We start from the raw sequence: 21,551 nt of genomic DNA, 5'->3' as shown, positions 1-21,551 counted from the left end.
AGAAAATTTCCTTGATCAAAAAATTAAAGAACACGAATAACAATCCCAAAGTTGTATGGAACATTATAAAAAATGAAACTTTAAACATATCTAGGGGCATTAAACACATAAGTATAAATAATATTGAAATATGCGACCCTATGTCCATGGTCGACACTTTAAATGAGTGTTTTATTAATTTGGGCTCTGCTATTGGTCAGGATAATAACGCCAAAAACATAATTGAAATAAAAAATTTTGAAAAAACTATTTTTATTGATGAAATCGATTCCCGTGACATAGAACAAATTATTGGAAATATGAAATCCAAAAACTCCATGGACTACTTAGGCATTTCCAGTAATGTTTTAAAATCTGTTTCAAAAACCTTATTGGCTCCTTTAGTCGAAATTGTTAATTGTATGTTAAGGGAGGGAATCTTTCCTGATCGTGGCAAATTAGCACGAATAGTACCCCTTCAAAAGAAACCCAATAACATGGATGTCAGTAATTTTCGTCCGATATCATGTTTACCTATCTTCAGCAAAGTTCTAGAGAGAGTTATATTTAATAAAATTTCAAATTTTCTAACTCGGTTCAACATATTGACACCCGATCAATTTGGATATCGAGAGAATACAAGAACTACAAATGCAATTTTTGCCGTCACGGATCATATTCTCACGAAAATTAATGAAGGTTTTAAAGTAGCCTCTTTATTTTTTGATCTTTCTAAAGCCTTCGATCGCGTGAATCATAATTTACTCCTCTCCAAAATTTATGCATATGGTATTCGTGGCCAATGTTATAAACTTATAGAGTCATATTTATCTAATAGAGCTCAATTTGTTGAATTAAACATAGACGGAAATACTTTCAAGTCAAGTTGGGGTGCAATCAGGTCTGGGGTCCCACAAGGGTCTATTCTTGGGCCATTGCTGTTTCTCCTATTTATTAATGACTTGCCAAATTCATTTAGTAAATTATTTTGTAAAGTTGCACTCTTTGCCGATGATACGACCATCGTTGTTTCACATAAAGATACCGATGAGCTTATGAAAGTCATTAACAATGTACTGGAATTAATGGACAGCTGGTGCCATGAAAACGATTTGCTTCTAAATCGTAACAAAACAGCAATTGTGTGTTTTGGTGGTGGAGTCACCTTTACGCATAATCTGTTTGTAAGTAAAACGACATTTCTAGGAGTTGAAATGGATTCAGGAATGGAAATCTCATATTGACACCTTATGTGTAAAATTGAGCAGAGTGTGCTTTCAATTAAGAGCGTTAAGATCAAGAGTTGACCAAAAGACACTACTGTCAGTTTACTATGCAAATAATGTCAACCGTTAATGACATTATGAGAGATAATAGAATGGCTCCGATCAATGCAGTTCGTAGGTACCTGCAACAGCAGTGTTTCTATTCATTGGAGGAAGGACTAAAAAGTAATTTTTAAACTTAATATTTGTATTAAGTAATTTTATTTATAATTTTTAATTTCTGACACTTTCCGTGTTGATCTTTAATCACCGGAATTCGATAATTTTATATTAATTTATTAATTAATTAATTTATTTTTTAATTAAATGACATTTACCGTGGAAATTTTGTATACACCGGTAATCAATTTTTTTTCTTTTTTATTATATAACATGTACCGTGGAAATTTTTATACACCGGTATCAATATTTTTTAATTAAATGACATTTACCGTGGAAATTTTTTATACACCGGTAATCAATTTTTTTTCTTTTTTATTATATAACATGTACCGTGAAAATTTTTATACACCGGTATCAATATTTATTTTTTTTATAATAGTTGACACTTTCCGGTAGATTTTTTTTTTTATCACCGGAAAAAGAAATTTAATTAATATATTATTTTTTGTTTTTAGGTAAACAAATTTCATATTTATTTATTTTAGACATTCTTACTTTTAAGGATGTCAGCTATCCTACTCGTGAGTTTTTGGTTTAAGGTGAATACCGGGATAGTCTACGAAAAGTCGGCCATCACCGCATTATCTTTTATTATTATTATTATTATTATTATTATTATTTATTTTTTTTTTTTGACGAATTCTATGTATACATTGTATATCGAAAGAGAACGAATAAAATATTATTATTATTATTATTATTATCTCCCTACTTCCCGGAACCTTGAGTTGACAAGCCTAGATAATTACGACAAAATTAAAAAAATTGAAAATGACAATTCCAATAAGCGTTTGCGTTTTAAAAACTGGTTACTTTTTGTTTCGGACAGTTTGTTAAAAAGCTAATGTGATAAAATGAATAACAAATATCTTGTATTTTTGTCCAACTTATTACTGTGTCCCAAACAATAATGAATCGTAATTAAAGTGAAAAGGTCTATTTCTTGAACGTTTCAAATATGAGAAGCTCAAGCTTTTAAGGATGGCACAGATGTCACCACCATATACTTCATTAAAGCTACTTTTATCCATTTTGGATTTTTGGAATCGTTTGTGAAGATTTAGGCATAAAATTTTATAATTTGGGAGAAATTAGTTTTCCTGTAATTAATTAGTCTTTTTTCAGCGTATAGTTAGCAGGTTCGAAATTAAATTAATCAAATTTTTTGTAATTACTAAGATATTTGATAGTAAATTATTTGGTAATTACCATAAACACAGTTTCAGCATTTGGGAACATATAATTAAATATTATACCTATTTTTTTAGTTGTTTTATAGGTTTTAGGAATATATGTAACTATATAAATTGGGAATAATGTTTTTATGTAAATTAATTACTCTTTTTTCAGTGTAGAGATAGGAGATCACAAAAAAATTTACGCCATCAGAAAATACCATTCATTCCCCTTCAAAAGCTATTTAGAATTATTCCAAGTATAATCGAAAACGGATTTTTCTCTTCCTTAAGTAAAAATATTTCGAAAACCTTATGTATTAGAGAAATTCTGAATCCGAATTCGAATTCAGCACCCCAAAACTATAAGAAATGTTCTTTCGCACTAATGTGACTACACAGTTTTGTTGATCAGTGTAATTAATGGTATACTCTGCGTCACATAATCTACACTAGTCGATTATCCATATTTATTAAATCAGTAAAAATTCTAAGGTTTTGTTGGTAGGTTATCACGTGTATATCATCAAATAGTTATGTAGAGGAAAAAGTATGGGGGCTTTTTTAGATTTGCTCAGTGCAGATTTTGTGACGTAGAGGTACATAAATAAAGTACTGCTGGTCACTAAGGTCTAAAATTTGTAAGAAAGGCAGCCTTGAATTTTTTTCTGATTTTGCCGCTGTATGAAAATTTGTTAGAAGCACTGATCTACCAGACTTTCAAGGTATATTGACGTGACTAAATGTACATACTTTCTATAAAAATGAAATGTAAAATGAAAAAAAAAAACAATATAAATGTTTTGTTTACATAATTTATTACACAAATATAAATTCAAAACCAGCATTATTTTGTGTCGTTAAGCACCATATCTCAGATTTTATTAAATAAACTATATTCATATTGCACAAAATTTTCATTTAAAAAAAATTCAATCCATCAAAATAAACGTTAATTAAGGCAATATTTAAGGAAGTCTCTAAATTTTTTGGACCCGAAATTTTTATTATAATAGACGCTAAAAGGTGTTCTGTGAGCTTTAAAAAGAAGAACTAGATATATAACTGATTTCCTTTGTTTTATAACCCGTAGAATCGATTATATTCAATGATTTCCTCATTCGCTCGATCAGTAAACAACAAAAATCGAGTCTATGGGTTACCATGACTCCATAAATCGAGTTCCTATTTTTAAAGTCAATGAAACCCCTCCCAATTCTTGTCTTAGAAAAAAGAGAAATATATTTTGTACATATAATCGAAAAATTGTTTTAGATCGAATTTCTGCACATGAATTTTTTATTTTTACTTATGAATCTAATTTACCAAAGATATTCTGGCTGTAAATATCCTTGTTAATTTTTTTAAAAATATTTTTATAAAAACATAATTTTATTTACTTTATTGGTAAAGTAGACCTTTAACGATCAACATTATTGCGTTAATATCGATATTATTCAATGTATTGATCGTCTGAATAATATATTGAAATAATAATGGACGCTATATATGGTAAACGATACCCCTACAGAGCTCAATATTATTGGCCAATAAAATAAAAAACGATTGCGATTTGAACACAGAGAGTGCTCGCTTAAACGAAGAGTATTACGTAGAGATGAAACGGATAATGGTTTGGTCGGATACCTAATATTGGACAAGATATGAGGCTGGAGCGCTGGATATCCGGCTACCGGATATTCGGCCCGGTCAAGTCAAACTTTTTAGAAGTTCTTGAAAATGAAAAAGCCCGACAAAAAATCATGATAGTTAAGAGTATGAAAAACTCTAACTACGAATCTTTTTTTGACAGTAACAGATCATCGCCGTCTTCATCACCTGCTCACACGTGAAGCTCATGACACTATTAGTGTTTCAATGAAGTGACAAAGGATATTAATAGTGATTGTCGCGATCAAGAAAAACAAAATCCCATTGCTAACGAGATTGACTTTTTCTTAAAGACATCTCGAATCGATCGCAATCATAACCCATACATTTGGTGGTCAGTTAATTTGAATCAGTTGTCAAGATTTCTTAGAATTTATCTTTCCACACCTGGCAGTAAGGTTTACAGCGAAAAGCTATTTTCGGAAGCTGGTCTAGTACACGAGGCCAAGCGGAGTTGCCTCTTACCAACCAAATGCGGAAAATTTGCTATTCATTTGCCGCAATTTGCCACTTTTGAGTGCTAAATTAATTAATAAAACAAACATTTTTGACGTGCGATTATTAAAATAAACTTGAGTAAAATAATGATAATTTTTTGAATTTTACTATCCCGAATTCGGCCGGATAGTTACCGGATATCCATTTCATCTCTTGTATTAATTAATCAATCACATTGCCTCAAAACATTCGCCGACATAGAATAAAAATTACGAAGTTTTAATAGTCTTCAATATTTTTTCCATCAGAGACGATCAATATCGATACTGACGCAATAATATTGACCAAGTAAGGTAGGCCTTATATGTATTTAAAAAATTTATCATCCTACAATCAATATAGAAAATTCGTAATTAAAAGCAAATCTGCCAATCTGTAAACAAACTTATCTTTAAAAAAACATTCTATATACCCGAAATCATCTCAAACGAAACGCATCTTTATAAAAAAATTTCGATATCGATAGTAGGAATTTTAATACAGTTAGTTAATTAATTACAGCTAACTAATTACATTGAAATTCCTATACACACTATCAAAATATTATATATAATAATTGTTTTTTTATGAATTGTTTTAAAACGCTGTAAGAATTTTATGCCGTTGAAAACATATAAAAATAGGTGGTGAAAAATATTTTTAACCATTACTGTTTGTGCGGGCAAAAAAGATGATGGATACTCATAAAACTCTACGAGTTCGAAATGTAAACGATTATCGCATAAAAACATATAACGGAAAAGAACATAATAGAAACCAGTAAATTTTGTAAGCAAAGTCAATTTTCTCCTTTTTTTTTAAATAACTAGAACGGAAACAGTCTTTTCTTCTCGTAGACTTTACTTACGAATATTTTTTCTTCAAACAACTTTGCTTTTAGTTACGAATAATTACAAAAATAAATATATTAAAAATTTTTCTTTTTTATAATCTTTTCGATATTGCACATACTTTTATGATAATCTGAAAAAAAAACTACAAATTAGTTTTGAATTCTTAGGCTGTGCACACACAAGGAAACAAAGCGGAATGCCTCAAGATACACATAAAGATAATCATCGCACAGTTTAGTACAGTAGACCTGCGGTATTTCGGCCCTTGTCTACTTGACATCCCTTGGAATCCGGTATAACTATAACGATAATTAAAATGCGGATTGATTATAAATACATGAATTCTTCGTGGCTGAAATTAGAAAATGTTTGAAATGTTATCACTTTGAACTGTAATTTGTCGGATTACGAGGTGTCCTTTTTCAAAAAGTTCTGGGCTACATGGGGTTTGTGGCAGTACTCAATAGTCCGACATATAGAAGGATAACGGGTAGAGATTGAGGTGCATTATAAATTTGGGCATCTCCAATGGTCCCTTTCCAAGCGGTCCGAATGATCTGAAATTAAGTGTGTAGGGTTGTTTACTAGAAGGAACAATATATTAAAAGCGGGAATAGATTTTAAAAAACTTAGAACAAATTTCTTCAGAAAAAATAACTTTTACGAGATTTTTAAGGCTTTGCACAGCTCTAAAGCCCCTCCGAATTGAACTAGAAGATGCGAACTTTTTATTTAGTTTTAATTAATGTTAAAAAAGTGTCTTTTGGAGTGTAAACAGTATCAGCAATAAATAGTTATAACGTATACAAAGTTTGTTCCCTAATGTGTACAAAGTTTAAGCTAAAAAAAAAATATTACATATAAAAGTGTACAATTGAATAATGTTCTATGCAATAGAAATTTTCCAGGTTGTGCGGGGTTGATTACATATGAGGGCCAGTAGATCACCCAATCAAACCGCTGGATTCATAGAGCACCAAAATTAATCAAAATGATAATAAGAAATTTTACTTAATAAATGATATATCGTAATGATATATGAGATTTTCTAATCAATAGTTTGACGAAAAATGTTTCTGAATGTTTTAAAGGTTTATATAAAAATACGAGGTTTCTAAGAAAAATGATTTGAGATACGAGGTTTTCGTTATAAGAAATTTGGCTTAAATCCAGCAGATAAACATTTTTTTGCCAGTTGACCTTTCTGTAAGACGAATAATTATATTTGCAGTAGACCAGTCAATCAAGGCGCTGGATTAAAACAGCACCATATTTAATAACAATAAAAAAATTTAACTGTATATGAGAAATTTGACTTGAATCCAGCAGGTGGCGATTTTTCTGCTATATGAGCGTACTATAAGACGAATAATTGTATTATACTTGTAATAGGCCAGTCAATCAAGGTGCTGGATTCAAAAAGCACCATAATTAAACAATACAAATTTTTTACTGAATATGAGAAATCTAACTTGAATCCAGCAGGTGGCGATCTTTCTTCTATTTGAGCGTACTACAAGGCGAATAATTGTATTATACTTGCAGTAGATCAGTCAACCAAGGGACTGGATTCAAAAAGCACCATAATTAATGACAATACAAATATAAAACTTTATATGAGAAATCTGACTTGAATCCAACAGCGATTTTTTATTTGCTGATCTTACTTGAAGTCGAATTATTACAATATGGTCATTATAATATAGAGAAGCTGGGTCTGTTTTCATGTGTAGGTTTAAATAACCACACCAAAATTAATCGTATGATTTGTCATTTACAAGATATCAGTCGGTTTTGTAAATGAACCGCACAATTTTAGTAAAAAACTTCCATTCACAATTTTTACATACGAAAAATTTTATGCTGTATTATTACTATTATATTTGATTCATGTAAAATACAAAATTTTTTGTGTGAATCGTTTTTGTACAAGATATTGTATTCTTCAAATCAATTTTCCCCATTTTTGTTGTTGTTGCATATTTTAGTAGTTATTAGGAGATTAAAAATTAAAAGTTACGATAATAATGCAATGGACCTGAACCTGTGGTTACTTCGACGATAATTCCTGTCAAAAGGATATTGAACCAGTTCTATCTTACAGTTAATTTACTTCTTATACTTTAGAACGAACCATCAAAGAGACCAAATGGGCCAAGCAATGCGAGGTTCAAAGTTTACAAGTATTGTTTTTTTTTTTTAAACAAAAAAATGGTGTTTTTTGCAGAGAGTTTTGGAAAGTGCAATCTGTGGATCTTTTTCGCTAATGTGCAGTGTTTACATCATATTTTTTACCTAGTATTGAAACCTTTTTTTCGGTAAAATTTATTAATTTTTGGATTAATACTAATTTATTAATCTTGGATTAAATAGATTTAACAAACATCTTCAAAATGCTATAAAACGAGATTCAATTGTTTTACAATAACTTCAATAATATTTTACATAAAATTACTAAACTTAAAATACCACAATATAATAATTAATATAAAATTTAATATTAAAAAATAATTTTTTATAATTTTATAATACATTTACGTATTTAATTAATAATAAATGGATTCAAATAAGATTCGGATTTCAGAGATTTGAAATAATTTTTTTTTTTTTTTAAATTTTTTGACATAAAATTTAAATCTTATTTTCAAGTGAGATTTTCATGCGTTATTGTGCAAGTTTTTTACAAAGTCTATTCTATACTCATAGATATAAAAGTCTATGTTCTAATATGTCTATGTCTACAATAGAAGTCGTACAGGTTTTTTCATCATGTCACAAGGGCAAGTACAGTGTTTATATTTTCGGACTGACAGCAATAAGCGGACTGAGATAGAATACATTTGTTATTTATTTTAATACATTTGTTCTAAATCATTTTGTCCGAAACAAAAGTGAACGGTGATTTTAAAATGAAAAGGTCTATGGCGACCGCTGCCGCTTTGCATGTGCAATAAATATCACATAAATATCAAATATGGCCGTTTTTTCGATATACGATTTTACAATATACGATTTCAATAGTAGAATAGGATTAAACGAAAAAAAATCAGTAATGCCTGTGTGACATACATAATTTTTTTGACAATTTATGGTGTCACTTAAGTTCGCAATTTTCAATGATTCAATCCAAAAAACTTACACAGTAAACTTCATATCTCACATATATCAATAGTTTTTTTTGGCAAGTTTTTAAGAACAAACGACAGATATTTAATATTTTTAATCAGATATCCAAAGAGATTCAATCGCAAAGATTTTTTTTTTTGTTCAAAGGAGATTTTTTCCTCTGAAAATCAAAACACTTTCATCTTTATCCATCCCAATCTTAAAAATGGGTGGTATTTAAACTTATTTGAGTGACTTTATTTTAAAATGAGATTTATATACAGCTGAAACTGGTTATAACGATAAGGTTCTGACTAAATCCAAAAATTGATTTTATAGAAATAATTGCCTCTTAGACGTACAAGAAGGCTATTTCTATTTGCAAATATACCAATTATGTCTCTATACCACAAACACCCGCCAAACTGTTAATTTTGGTGGATGTTACGATGATTTATGAACAGAGTAGGCCAAATTCGATGTTTTAATAGGGTATCTCCACAACAACTATACGAGATAGAAAAAATAATGCATAGTAATTTTTTGATCTCCTTTTTTGAGACAAGTTTATTGGCGTCAATAAAAACTGGCTCGCATTTTTTGTTTTCAAGTTATAAGCAAAAGTTCGATTTTTCGACTTTTAAATTTTAATAACATCGTTGTTTGTAAAGTTAAGAGAATATAACTTGGACATCGTAAAGGCACTTTTTTCTATAGTCCAGTGTCATTAAAATTTAAATAAAACGGTCGATTTTCGAGTTACGACCCAAAGGTGTGTCTTTTTAAAAAAGAAGTATAATTGGTTATGGCTTAGTTAAAACAGATTTTGTTTCCTCTTTTTAACCATATATTACTTGCTGAGTAGCTTTTGGCCTATAAGCCCCAAATATTAACTCGAAAAAATGCGAGCCTTGTCTGAGCCAATTTTTGTTGACACCAAGGAATTTTTATAAAAAAAAGAGATCGAGAGAATAGTATCCTTTTTTTTCTTGTAGTTATGGAAATACCCTATTAAAACATCGAATTTGACCCACTTTGAACATATGGTCTTATCGTAAAGAAGCATGTAAAATTTCTAAGTTCAAACAATTGCATTATTTCATGAAAAAATGAAGCTCATTTTTGGGTAAATGATTTCGTAAATGAGTAAAAAAAATGCTGCTTCTTAATCACGTTTACATTTACATTTTAAAATAAAAATTCCATGATCAAATTCCTAAAATTAATAAGAAATCGTATTCATATCTCATTTTATTTTGCATTTATTTCAAATTAAAAAATATATAACCCAATTTGATCACCCTATATACTATTTGGAACATTATTAACTTAATTTGGAGACCATTAACATTATTTTAAAACTTATAAACACTGAAGCCTTAACTTCAAGGCAAATGGAGCTACTTACTGTCTAGGCGCCCTAGTATTTGAAGCATGTAGTTGAAATAAGTTTGAATTAGTTCCCACTAATTATTATGTCACCCAGATCTAATTTGGTAACTCTTTCAACAATAATCAAACTCCTTCAAAGAAAAATATAAGCCTAATCATCAAAAGACAAACTGGAACTAGGTCCGTTCGCACGGGAGGTGTTTTTGGGGTACATATTTTTATTGAAAGAAGAGAAAACGTTGGAAAACGTAGCGCCTAAAAAGACTCAACGCTTCAATATTGAGACTGATTGAGGTGAAGATTATAGATCGATTTTTGAATCTTCAATATTTTCTCAATTTTTGAGTGCCAAAAATTCACTCGTAGCACTCAGTATTTGCTACAAAGATGCGTTTCCGAATGCCTGTTTGATGCGTTTGAATGAAATGTTTCACGTTCTGGCAGTTTTGTCTGTAACAACAGCGATGAATGAACGCTCCTTTCCAACCCTGCGCCGTCTCAAAACATAACCGCAGATCGGCAGATCAATATACAAAGCGGTATATTGAGCGAGATCAATGCACACAAAGTTTTGGAAAAGTTTTTTCTGTACCTCGCAGAATTAACTTATTGAAAAATGGTGACTGAATATCACATTTTGACCTAATTAAATGTTCTCTTTCTCGAAAAAAGAATTTCTTGTTTTTATTGGCTTAACGACCTTACATGGCGTACAATAGTGTAAACCCCTCCCTTGTATAATTCCTGTGCACGGGCCTGGCTGGAACCAAAAGAGTTCGATTCAGAACACCCCAACTGAACCCTTTGGTGTTCTATCATCTTGTTTCTTAGCAACCGGACTTTCATTTTATTGAGTTTCTAAATAAAGTACTATTTGTTCCTGGAAGATAATTATTTTAGAGAACTAAAATAACGTCTGCCGTTCTCATTTGAAAATAAATTCACTCTAGATTTTGTTAAATAAATATTAAGGCCCCGTTTCTCTGTTTAAAACAAATTGGCATTAACTTAAAAAAAAAGAGTTAAATTAATACAAAAATAAAGAACATTTAAAAAAATAAAAATAAGAAAAATTTTTTAAAAATAACAACATTTAAGTCTATCTATGAAATTTGATATTTTCTTTATTGTAGATTGATCGATATTTAATTCAGTCTTGACGACCAGTCAATAAATTACCATCTTCATCTTTTGCAAATCTTTTATATTCATATTTTGTAACTATGTATATTACAAAAAATGAGAAAATTAATAATATAGTACCAATGAAGTTTACCAGCAATCCTTCAGAAGGTAAATCACCATACGTTGCCCTAAAACATAAAATAAATATTATTACTAGGAATGTTACGACTAGTCGGTGACTTATCAGTTAAGCCGACTATCCAGCCACTTTCGTAGTCGGCGAAAAGCGCCAACTATCCGGCTTCTTGCTTTGTATGTATATTTGGTAATAAAATAGATATAGGAGGAATTAAAATTAAGTATAGGGAAATATATATAGTGTCCCCGGATAGGGGTAACTATACTTGTAAATTTCCTTATTTTTCATTTTAAGAAAAAAAGTCATTCTTTATAAGAAGTTTTGCTTATTCTGATAAGTATGTAGGTATATTTAAAACTTCTTAATAATGTACAGGGTAGCCAAAAATTTGGAATCATAATTTTTATTTTTGGTAAACTACCTTTCTTTTTTATAAGTTGGCGAAATGATACTAAGAAAAGTTACATGCAATTAACAATTATGACTCTATACAATATATCAAGAATAAAAATCCGTGTACTTTAATTATAGCATCAAACCATTTTTGAAAAACATGATAAATGCCTAAAGCCAATATCCCTCACCCTACAATCCATTTTATAAAATCTTCAAATCAGCCCGCAAGAAATTTCTAACATCCACCAGATCCAAAAACTTCCCTGAATACCACCTTGGATTAAATTTAATATAAAAATAGACTATTCCCTAAATGATAACAATAAAAAAAATAACACCACATCCACGGAATTTAAAAAAATACAGACCTTCCATCAGATATCAAAGAAATTATAGGAAATGAACAAAACATATGGAAATTACTTAAATTCCTAAAATCCACAAAATTACAAGAAAAACTTTAAATTAACCTTCATAGTGTAGTTAATATAATATATATCTTATAAACTGTGTAAATGACCATAGTTAAACACACAGTATAAAGATATATATAAAAAAATTATCATTTACTATCCGAGAGTGTACTTTTTTGTGGACTAGTTTAGAAAATTAAAGAGAAAATTTATTTTCTCGGATAAACATTCCTTAAGAATGGAATTGTCAAAGTTGGAAAGATCTTCTTGATATTTTGTATAGAGTCATAATTGTTAATTTCGAGTAACTTTTTTAGTAACATTTTGTCAACTTTTAAAAACGAAGGGTAGTTTACCCAAAAAGAAAAAAATAGTGATACCCAATTATTGGCTACCCTATACATTATTTAGAAGTTTTAAATATTCCTACATACTTTTATTTTTTTTTAAATGCAAAATAAGAAAATTTACAAGTATAGTTACCTTTATCCGGGGACACACTGTATATATATAGGAAGAATTAATTTAAAAACAAGTGAAAACAAACAATTGACTGAGTTAATTGTTGAAATACCATGCATAGTCAGTGTTGATTTCTTTATTACATAACACATACATAACTGATATTCAAGTATAGTGCATACTATAAAATTTCCGCCTAATTGGCCCCCACACGGGTAAACAGTGATGTTTACGAAAAAATGTTTCAAACAAAACTTGTTTTTTTTTATAAGGAACATTTTTTACATTTAAACTTTTGTTCTATCTCTAACGGTTTACAAGATGAGTCCTACGGACCCAAGACCCGATTGACCTATGATGCTCATTTACGAACTTGACCTCACTTTTTACGTCCTGAGTACGCTGTAAAAATTTCAGCTCGATATCTTTTTTCGTTTTTGAGTTATCGTGCCACAGACGGACGGACAACCGGAAATGGACTAATTAGGTGATTTACTGAACACCTATGACAAAATTTTTTTCCTAGCATCATTATTTTTAAGCGTTACAAACTTGGAACTAAACTTAATATACTATGTATATTTCATATATTCATGGTATAAAAAGTGAATTGTTTATTGACATTTTTATTGTAGAACAGTTTTACGTTTTGGGTTGGATGTCGGTATTTTATACGGTTGTTCATGCTCGTAATATTTCCTGTTTTCCCTACTCACCGATTGGTTAAAAAGAAAGACATACACGAAACTTTCGAATCTTTTTGACATTATTAAATAGACATTGTAATTGAGCTCTATCATTTTAAGGTAGGTGAGACGCTACAGAAAAAGAAACACCATTAACTTAAAATTCGCCCTATTAGCTCAGTTGGTTAAGGCGTAACCAATTCCGTCTGCGTCCCGCCGTCGCAACAAAATTAATTTAATTAATAGTTGTGATGGGCTGGTGTAGTGCCTGGTATATGCATGAAGGAGGTGCACTCAGCCTCTGAAATTGAGGAGCTGATAAATGATATTATCAGCGGAGAGGTGGTAAAACACATAAATGGTATCACAATGGGTTCTATAGCCTAAGTGTGTCCTTCGTTGACACTTGAACCTAACTTAAAATTTTGAGAAATTGTTCTTAGACATGTTAATAAGTCACAACTAAATTTAAAAACAAGTGAAAACAAACAAATGACTGAGTTAATTGTTGAAATACCATGCATAGTCAGTGTTGATTTCTTGATCCCATAACACATACATACATGTGACACATACATAACTGATGTTCAAGTAAAGTACATACCATAAAATTTCCGCTTAATGGACGTCCTAACGGGTAAACAGTGATGTTTACGAAAAAATGTTTCAAACAAAACTTGTTTTTTTTATAAGGAACATTTTTTACATTTAAACTTTTGTTCTATCTCTATCGGTTTACAAGATGGGTCCTACAGACCCAAGACCCAATTGACCTGTGATGCTCATTTACGAACTGGACCTCACTTTTTACGTCTTGAGTACGCTGTAAAAATTTCAGCTCGATATATTTTTTCGTTTTTGAGTTATCGTGTCCACAGACGGACGGACGGACGGACAACCGGAAATGGACTAATATTAGCCGATTCTATGAACACCTATAATTTTATGCGTAGCATCAATATTTTTAAGCGTTACAAACTTGGGACTAAACTTAGTATACCTTGCATATTACATGTATGCATGGTATAAAAAGTTTGTCTGAAAAGTTATTTAGAGAATAAATTACCGTAATGAAGCATTAATTCTTATGCGATAGCCATAATTTTAAGACTTTTAACTAAGATTTAACAATGTTACAGGAACAAGAAGTTTTTTTTTTTTTTTTTTTTAATTTTTTATATAAAAAAATAGTTTAAGTTTAAACCATTTATACAAACAAACAAAAATGTTAACTGAAAATAACAATTAATATTTAAGAAAAAATCATTTTTATACCATGTATATGAAATATACATATTATACCATGTATATGAAATATACATAGTATATTTAGTTTAGTCCCAAGTTTGTAACGCTTTAAAATATTAATGCTGCGAACAAAATTTGTGTATAGGTGTTCATAAAATCATCTAATTAGTTCATTTTCGGTTGTCTGTCTGTCCGTGATAATTCAAAAATGAAAAGATATATCAAGCTGAAATTTGTATAGCATACTCAGGACGTAACAAGTGAAAACAAACAATTGACTGAGTTAATTGTTGAAATACCATGTATAGTCAGTGTTGATTTCTTTATCACATTACATATACCAACATGTGACACATACATAACTGATAATCAAGTATAGTACATATTATAAAATTTCCGCCCTAATTGTCGCCCTCACGGGTAAACAGTGATGTTTACGAAAAAATGTTTCAAACAAAAGTTGTTTAATTTTTGATAAGGAACATTTTTTACATTTAAACTTTTGTTCTATCTCTAACGGTTTACAAGATGGGTCCAAGACGGACCCAAGATCCAATTGACCTATGATGCTCATTTACGAACTGGACCTCACTTTTTACGTCTTGAGTACGCTGTAAAAATTTCAGCTCGATATATTTTTTCGTTTTTGAGTTATCGTGTCCACAGACGGACGGACGGACGGACGGACGGACAACCGGAAATGGATTAATTAGGTGATTTTATGAACACCTATACCAATTTTTTTTTGTAGCATCAATATTTTTAGGCGTTACAAACTTGGGACTAAACTTATAATACTATGTATATTTCATATATACATGGTATAAAAAGTGAGTATGAGTTCGTTGAATGAACAACATAGGTCAATTGGGTCTTGGGTCCGTAGGAAACATCTTGTAAACCGTTAGAGATAGAACAAAAGTTTAAATGTAAAAAATATTCAAGTTTTGTTTGAAACATTTTTTCGTAAACATCACTGTTTACCCGTGAGAGCGCAAATAATGCGCAAATTGTATGACTGTAATAAATGGGTATATCAGTTATATATGTGTGACATGTATGTATGTGTAATGTGACAGAATAATCAGCACTGTCTATACATGGTATTTCAAAAGTAAACTCAGTCAATTGTTTGTTTTTACTTGTTATTAATAATTTTATTATAAATTCCCAGTAGAACTAATGTTAATTTACGACAACTTAATTTTTTTACACAAAACACCTCTCTGAACCGTGCAAAAGTAATTATCAAGGGACAATGCGTAGTAAACAAAACACAATTACGACATCCGTGCGATAAGGTGTGTACGAAGCGCCACGCAGCTTACAGTATACCCTCGAAACAGTGATCGGCTTGGCCTTTTTACAACCGACTAATCGGCTAGTCGACACATCACTAATATTTACCTTAATAAACTAGAGTAGTCGAATAAAGTAAAAACCCTCAAATTCGCCTCCCAAACTTTTCTTAAGATAGTACGAGCGCCAAGCCAATTTTAGACTTAGGTTTGAAATTATTTGTACCTTATTTTCAACTTTGATGATGAATTTTGTCATAACTACATGAATGTAGACGAAATATAAGAAGAAAATTTTTGGATATCTGCCTTGATTTTCGAAATATCGAAAGCTAAATACTTTTCAATTTTCGATATTTTGAAAATTACGTCTGATATTGTCAAGTTATAACATAATTCATCATCAAAATTGAAAATATATATGTTTTAAAATTTGTGTCCCCACTACCGTGCCCATATACCCTGAATTAGCCGGACACAATGGTTTTTTTTCAATTATTTCTTAAATAATAATATATTACTTTAATATAAATAGTATTTTTTTAATTTTCATCGACTAGTTTTGGAAAAATTTATGAAAACATATCATCCATTTACCGTTTACCCATAAGACCAATGTTAAACATGCCTACTTTTGAAGTCATTTATTTATTTAAATAATCGGGTAAGCCTCTCCCCCCCCCTCAAATTTTCAGAATTGATTTAGACTTATAGTATAACTTCGTATAAAAAAAAAAATCAAACCTTTTATCCAAAAATTGCCCTGGTACTCGTATATCCTTAAATGATTCCTTTGACATATAAAAACTTCTATTGAAAATACGACGTGTTATACCGGTAATCCGGGTATCAAAGTTTTTCAGGATAAATAAAAGATTTATGGATTATTTGGCTTTTTACTTTTTTAGTCTTGTAAAAAATTTGTGGAAACTCTAAGAAAACCTTTTTGAGTTTTGGAAATCTAAGTAATTTGAAACGTAAGGAAGTGAAATTTTTTCCCTGGCTCGATTACAAATTTTAATAAAGCAGTATTGTATTAACAGTATCGAAATCATATCACACTAGTTAATCAAATCAGCAATAATTTTTTTTCCAATCTGTTATATAATTTTTCTCATATTATTTATAATAATAATTTATTTAATAATAGTTGAATCAAATAGCTATTTTTAAGAAATTTAAATAAAAATGAAAACAAACAATTGAATATCTTAATGGTTGAAATACCATGTAAGGACAGTGTTGATGAAGCAATCGTTTGTTTTTGTACGACTGGAGTGTCACACACATATAAATGATATTCCTATATACTACATACTATACATTGTTCTAGCTTAATTTGCATTCTTACGTGTAAACAGTGATGTTTACAATAAATGGTTCAAGCAAAAGTCGTTTATTGTTTTTTTAAGGAACATTTTGTTACATTTAATTCTTTTTATAAAAACATTCTTTTCAACTCTCCTACTTTTTTTTCATTTCTATCGAGAGAATTTTTTAATATCGTCAAAAATGGTTGGGACGTCAGTTTGAGTTTTACATGCTTTGATCCTTGACTAAATGACAAAAAATTCTCCAACTTCGAGATTTCACATCTAACATTATTCTGAGTTTGTGAAAAAAATAGATCAAATCTGTCGACAAGCAATTTCAAGCTGGTAATAGCTCAGCGTCATGGCCCGATCCAGGGGGGGGGTTAAACCGGACAACCGCTCGGAGCGGCAAAAATGTGGTGTAACAAATTCTCAAAATATGATATACAATAATCTCGATAATTTCGGGCTCAACAAGACCAGGGCTATTCCGAAAACTGGGATTGTATGGAAAAATTCATTATAATTTATAAATAAAATAAAACACTGAAAAAATACAATTGGAATCTATGATTTGGAATGTATGTATGCGCAAATGTAGACAAGACAAGACAATACATATACCCCTTATGCAAGTTATCTTTTTTATGTTGACTTAAGTTAACTTTTATTGATAAAAAAGCTTAAAGCAAAAAATGTTGGGTGTGTAGGCGAACATTTTACGCAGATCATTAAACTGGAACTAGGTTATCAAGCTCACTCTACTCCATAACTGTTAAGAGATAGTAAACACTTTACATTAGAAAGTTGTTATTGATTAAAAAAGAAACTCTTTTTATTAGAAGCATTTTTCCGCAAACCGTACAGTTTAGGCAAAAACAGACTGAAACGTTTTACAAAAAATTGTTTTTTTCGTATCAAAATTTATATTTCCTACAATTGTTTCTGTAAAATCTAGGCACTCTTGGAAATAATTTCAATAAATCCATTAAAAGTGGTTCGTTTTTCTATAAAGATCATTTTAGCTCAAATTGAATGAACATACGCACAAAAAGTTAGATTTTTACTATCAATTACTGTCTAAACTATTTAGTTTACAAAAAAAAGTTCAAACAAAAAATGTTTGCCTATTTATAAAGAACAACTTACTAATTTAAGGCGTTCATCTAATGTTTGTCAGTTATAAATCAGAGTGAGGTTTTAATTGAACTTGAAAATTTAGCTCGAATTCGATACCGGTATAAGGTATGTCCCTTTGAAACTAATATTTTTGTTTGAAGCATTGCCCTCGATTAAATTTATTTATCGAGTTTTAAAAACAACTTCAAAAATATACCCTGTGTATGGTATAGGTGTAAAGGGAGACAAATATTATTTTTGCCCGGAGCAGCCAAATAGCTAGATCCGCGGGCTCTGGATGCGATTATTTGACCGATTTTACTGGTAGCAGGAATTCCAAATTTTTTTTTTAGTGTTTTTTCAGTCTCATAATTTACTGGCAATATATAGGCATTATTTGGATAAAAACAGGAACTATATGGTCTCTATAATCTGAAGTATTTTATTATATTTTTACGAATTGTCTGAATTCCATGAAATGCCTACAGGGTATAATAAAAATTATAAACGTTCAAGTTTTCGTTGTGATGTTTCCAAAATAAAATGTGGAACAAAAAATCTAGTTATGTTTTTGAGAAAAAATTATAGACCGAGGGACAATATGGTTTTTATACCATGTATATATGAAATATACATAGTATATTAAGTTTAGTCCCAAGTTTGTAACGCTTAAAAATAATAATGCTAGGAAAAAAATTTTGTCATAGGTGTTCAGTAAATCACCTAATTAGTCCATTTCCGGTTGTCCGTCCGTCCGTCTGTGGCACGATAACTCAAAAACGAAAAAAGATATCGAGCTGAAATTTTTACAGCGTACTCAGGACGTAAAAAGTGAGGTCAACTTCGTAAATGAGCAACATAGGTCAATTGGGTCTTGGGTTCGTAGGACCCATCTTGTAAACCGTTAGAGATAGAACAAAAGTTTAAATATAAAAAATGGTCCTTATTAAAAATTAAACAACTTTTGTTTGAAACATTTTTTCGTAAACATCACTGTTTACCCGTGAGGGCGCCAATTAGGCGGAAATTTTATAATATGTACTATACTTGATTATCAGTTATGTATGTGTCACATGTTTGTATGTGTAATGTGATAAAGAAATCAACACTGACTATGCATGGTATTTCAACAATCAACTCAGTCAATTGTTTGTTTTCACTTGTTTTAAATGATGAATACATTCCTTGTGAAGAGTTAACCAAACATTCCTACGGTTTATTTTTCTAAAAGGTTACTTTTTCAAATGAGCATAATGACGTTATATTTGAGTTATCGTTTTGAACAAAACGTAGCAGGGAATTTTTCAGACACTAGGACTACTTGATAACGTTAATAATTATTAAACAATTCAGCAAAATTGAACTTTGTACGGCATGTTCGACTTGGTATACACGGTCAGTATTTTTGTCGGGCCCTCTGCGTTTTTCTTTAACTCAACTCAAACTTTGACTTTAACTCAAATATGACGTCATCATGCTTATTTGAAAACGCAACCTTTTCGAAAAAACCGTAGCGGAAAGTTTGGTAGATTCGTCAAAAGGAAGCCAACCCGGGAAGTTTCAAGATGTATTTATAATTTAAAAAAACCCGTTGTGTCCCACGGTCTTTACTACCTACAATTATATACAATTTTATTATAATAAAAATGGACTTACGATAATTTTAAGAAAGCCTTTTCATTCAATCCAATAATACAAGTTGCAACAGCCATTACAAATCCAGCTAATCCAAAGAATACGTGAACTGGCATGTACAAAACTTTAACTGAAAGTTGTAGACCAGGATACAGAAAGGTGACAAATCCAGAAACATACTGCAAATAAAATTACATTTTTATGTAAGAAATTCTAGACTTGCAATTTACAATAGGTACAATCAAAATCAATTCTCAATGCAGTTCTCAAGCAACCACATCGATTATGGGTATGTTCCGATATACACTGAGACCACTGTAAGATATGACATTTATTCAGTATACTGCGAAACCGTTCCTTTTTAGTCAGTTGTACTGGTTATTGATTAAAACGGAACGCAGTCTAGTGTCCAGTATACTGTTACCCCATTTTTTTAAAACTGTTTCATTAAAAAGTTCTCTGTTCAACCAAAAAAATTATCGTTTGAATATTTTTATAATTAAATATTCGATGAATATTTATAATAATAATAATAATAATAAAATCATGTAAAAAAAAAAAAAAATAAAAGATAATGCGGTGATGGCCGACTTTTCGTAGACTATTTATTCACCTTAAACATCGTGGAAAACCAAAAAAAACTTACGAGTAGGATAGCTGACATCCGTAAAAGTAAGAATGTCTAAAAAAAATAAATATGAAATTTGTTTACCTAAAACAAAAAATAATATATTAATTAAATTTTTTTTTCAGGTGATAAAAAAAAATCTACCGGAAAGTGTCAGTATTATTATAAATATTTATACCGGTATATAAAAATTTCCACGGTACATGTTATATAATAAAAAAGAAAAAAAATTGATTACCGTTGTATAAAAAAATTTCCACGGTAAATGTCATTTAATTAAAAAATAAATTAATTAATTAATCAATTGATATAAAATTATCGAATTCCGGTGATTAAAGATCAACACGGAAAGTGTCAGAAATTAAAAATTATACATACAATTACTTAATACATGTATTAAGTTTAAAAATTACTTTTTAGTCCTTCCTCCAATGAATAGAAACACTGCTGTTGCAGGTACCTACGAACTGCATTGATCGGAGTCATTCTATTAACTTTGATAATGTCATTAACGGTTGACCCTTTACTGATTTTACTATAAAAAAGAATTGCAAGATACCTTGTATTTTTTTTGCCCTGATTTATATTAATTTCGAACACATTTCTATTTTGGATAAAAAATTTGTAGATTTAAAAAATATAATGAGAGTGAAATGTCAGTATTCTGTTGTTAAGAAAGAATATTTTACAACTTTCAGTTTTTATACCTTGTATATATGAAATATACATAGTATATTAAGTTTAGAACCAAGTTTGTAACGCTTAAAAATAATGATGCTACGAAAAAATTTTTGTCATAGGTGTTCATAAAATCACCTAATTAGTTCATTTCCGATTGTCCGTCGGGCCGTCCGTCCGTCTGTGAGTAAATGAGCATCATAGGTCAATTGAATCTTGGGTCCGTAGGACCCATCTTGTAAACCGTTAGAGATAGAACAAAAGTTTAAATGTAACAAATGTTCCTTATCAAAAATTAAACAACTTTTGT

At 30.1% G+C, this 21,551-nt stretch overlaps 1 protein-coding gene across 1 annotated transcript in view; it reads right to left on the bottom strand.

Moving 5' to 3' along the window:
* Nucleotides 1-11,214: 11,214 nt before the first annotated feature.
* LOC123302380 (lysosomal membrane ascorbate-dependent ferrireductase CYB561A3-like) overlaps nt 11,215-21,551 on the bottom strand; it is a 35,284-nt gene continuing 24,947 nt past the window's right edge. Inside the window, exons 4-5 of the mRNA XM_044885298.1 lie at nt 19,957-20,114; nt 11,215-11,414 (exon numbers count right to left, since the gene is read on the bottom strand). Coding sequence (XP_044741233.1) covers nt 11,252-11,414; nt 19,957-20,114 — 321 coding nt within the window. The 3' untranslated portion in view covers nt 11,215-11,251. The remainder of the gene's footprint in view (nt 11,415-19,956; nt 20,115-21,551) is intronic.

The sequence above is a fragment of the Chrysoperla carnea genome, chromosome X, assembly GCF_905475395.1.
Source record: "Chrysoperla carnea chromosome X, inChrCarn1.1, whole genome shotgun sequence".
Taxonomy (NCBI): Eukaryota; Metazoa; Arthropoda; class Insecta; order Neuroptera; family Chrysopidae; genus Chrysoperla; species Chrysoperla carnea.
Note: the sequence above shows the minus strand (reverse complement) of the source record. Positions and strands in the feature narration are given on the sequence as shown.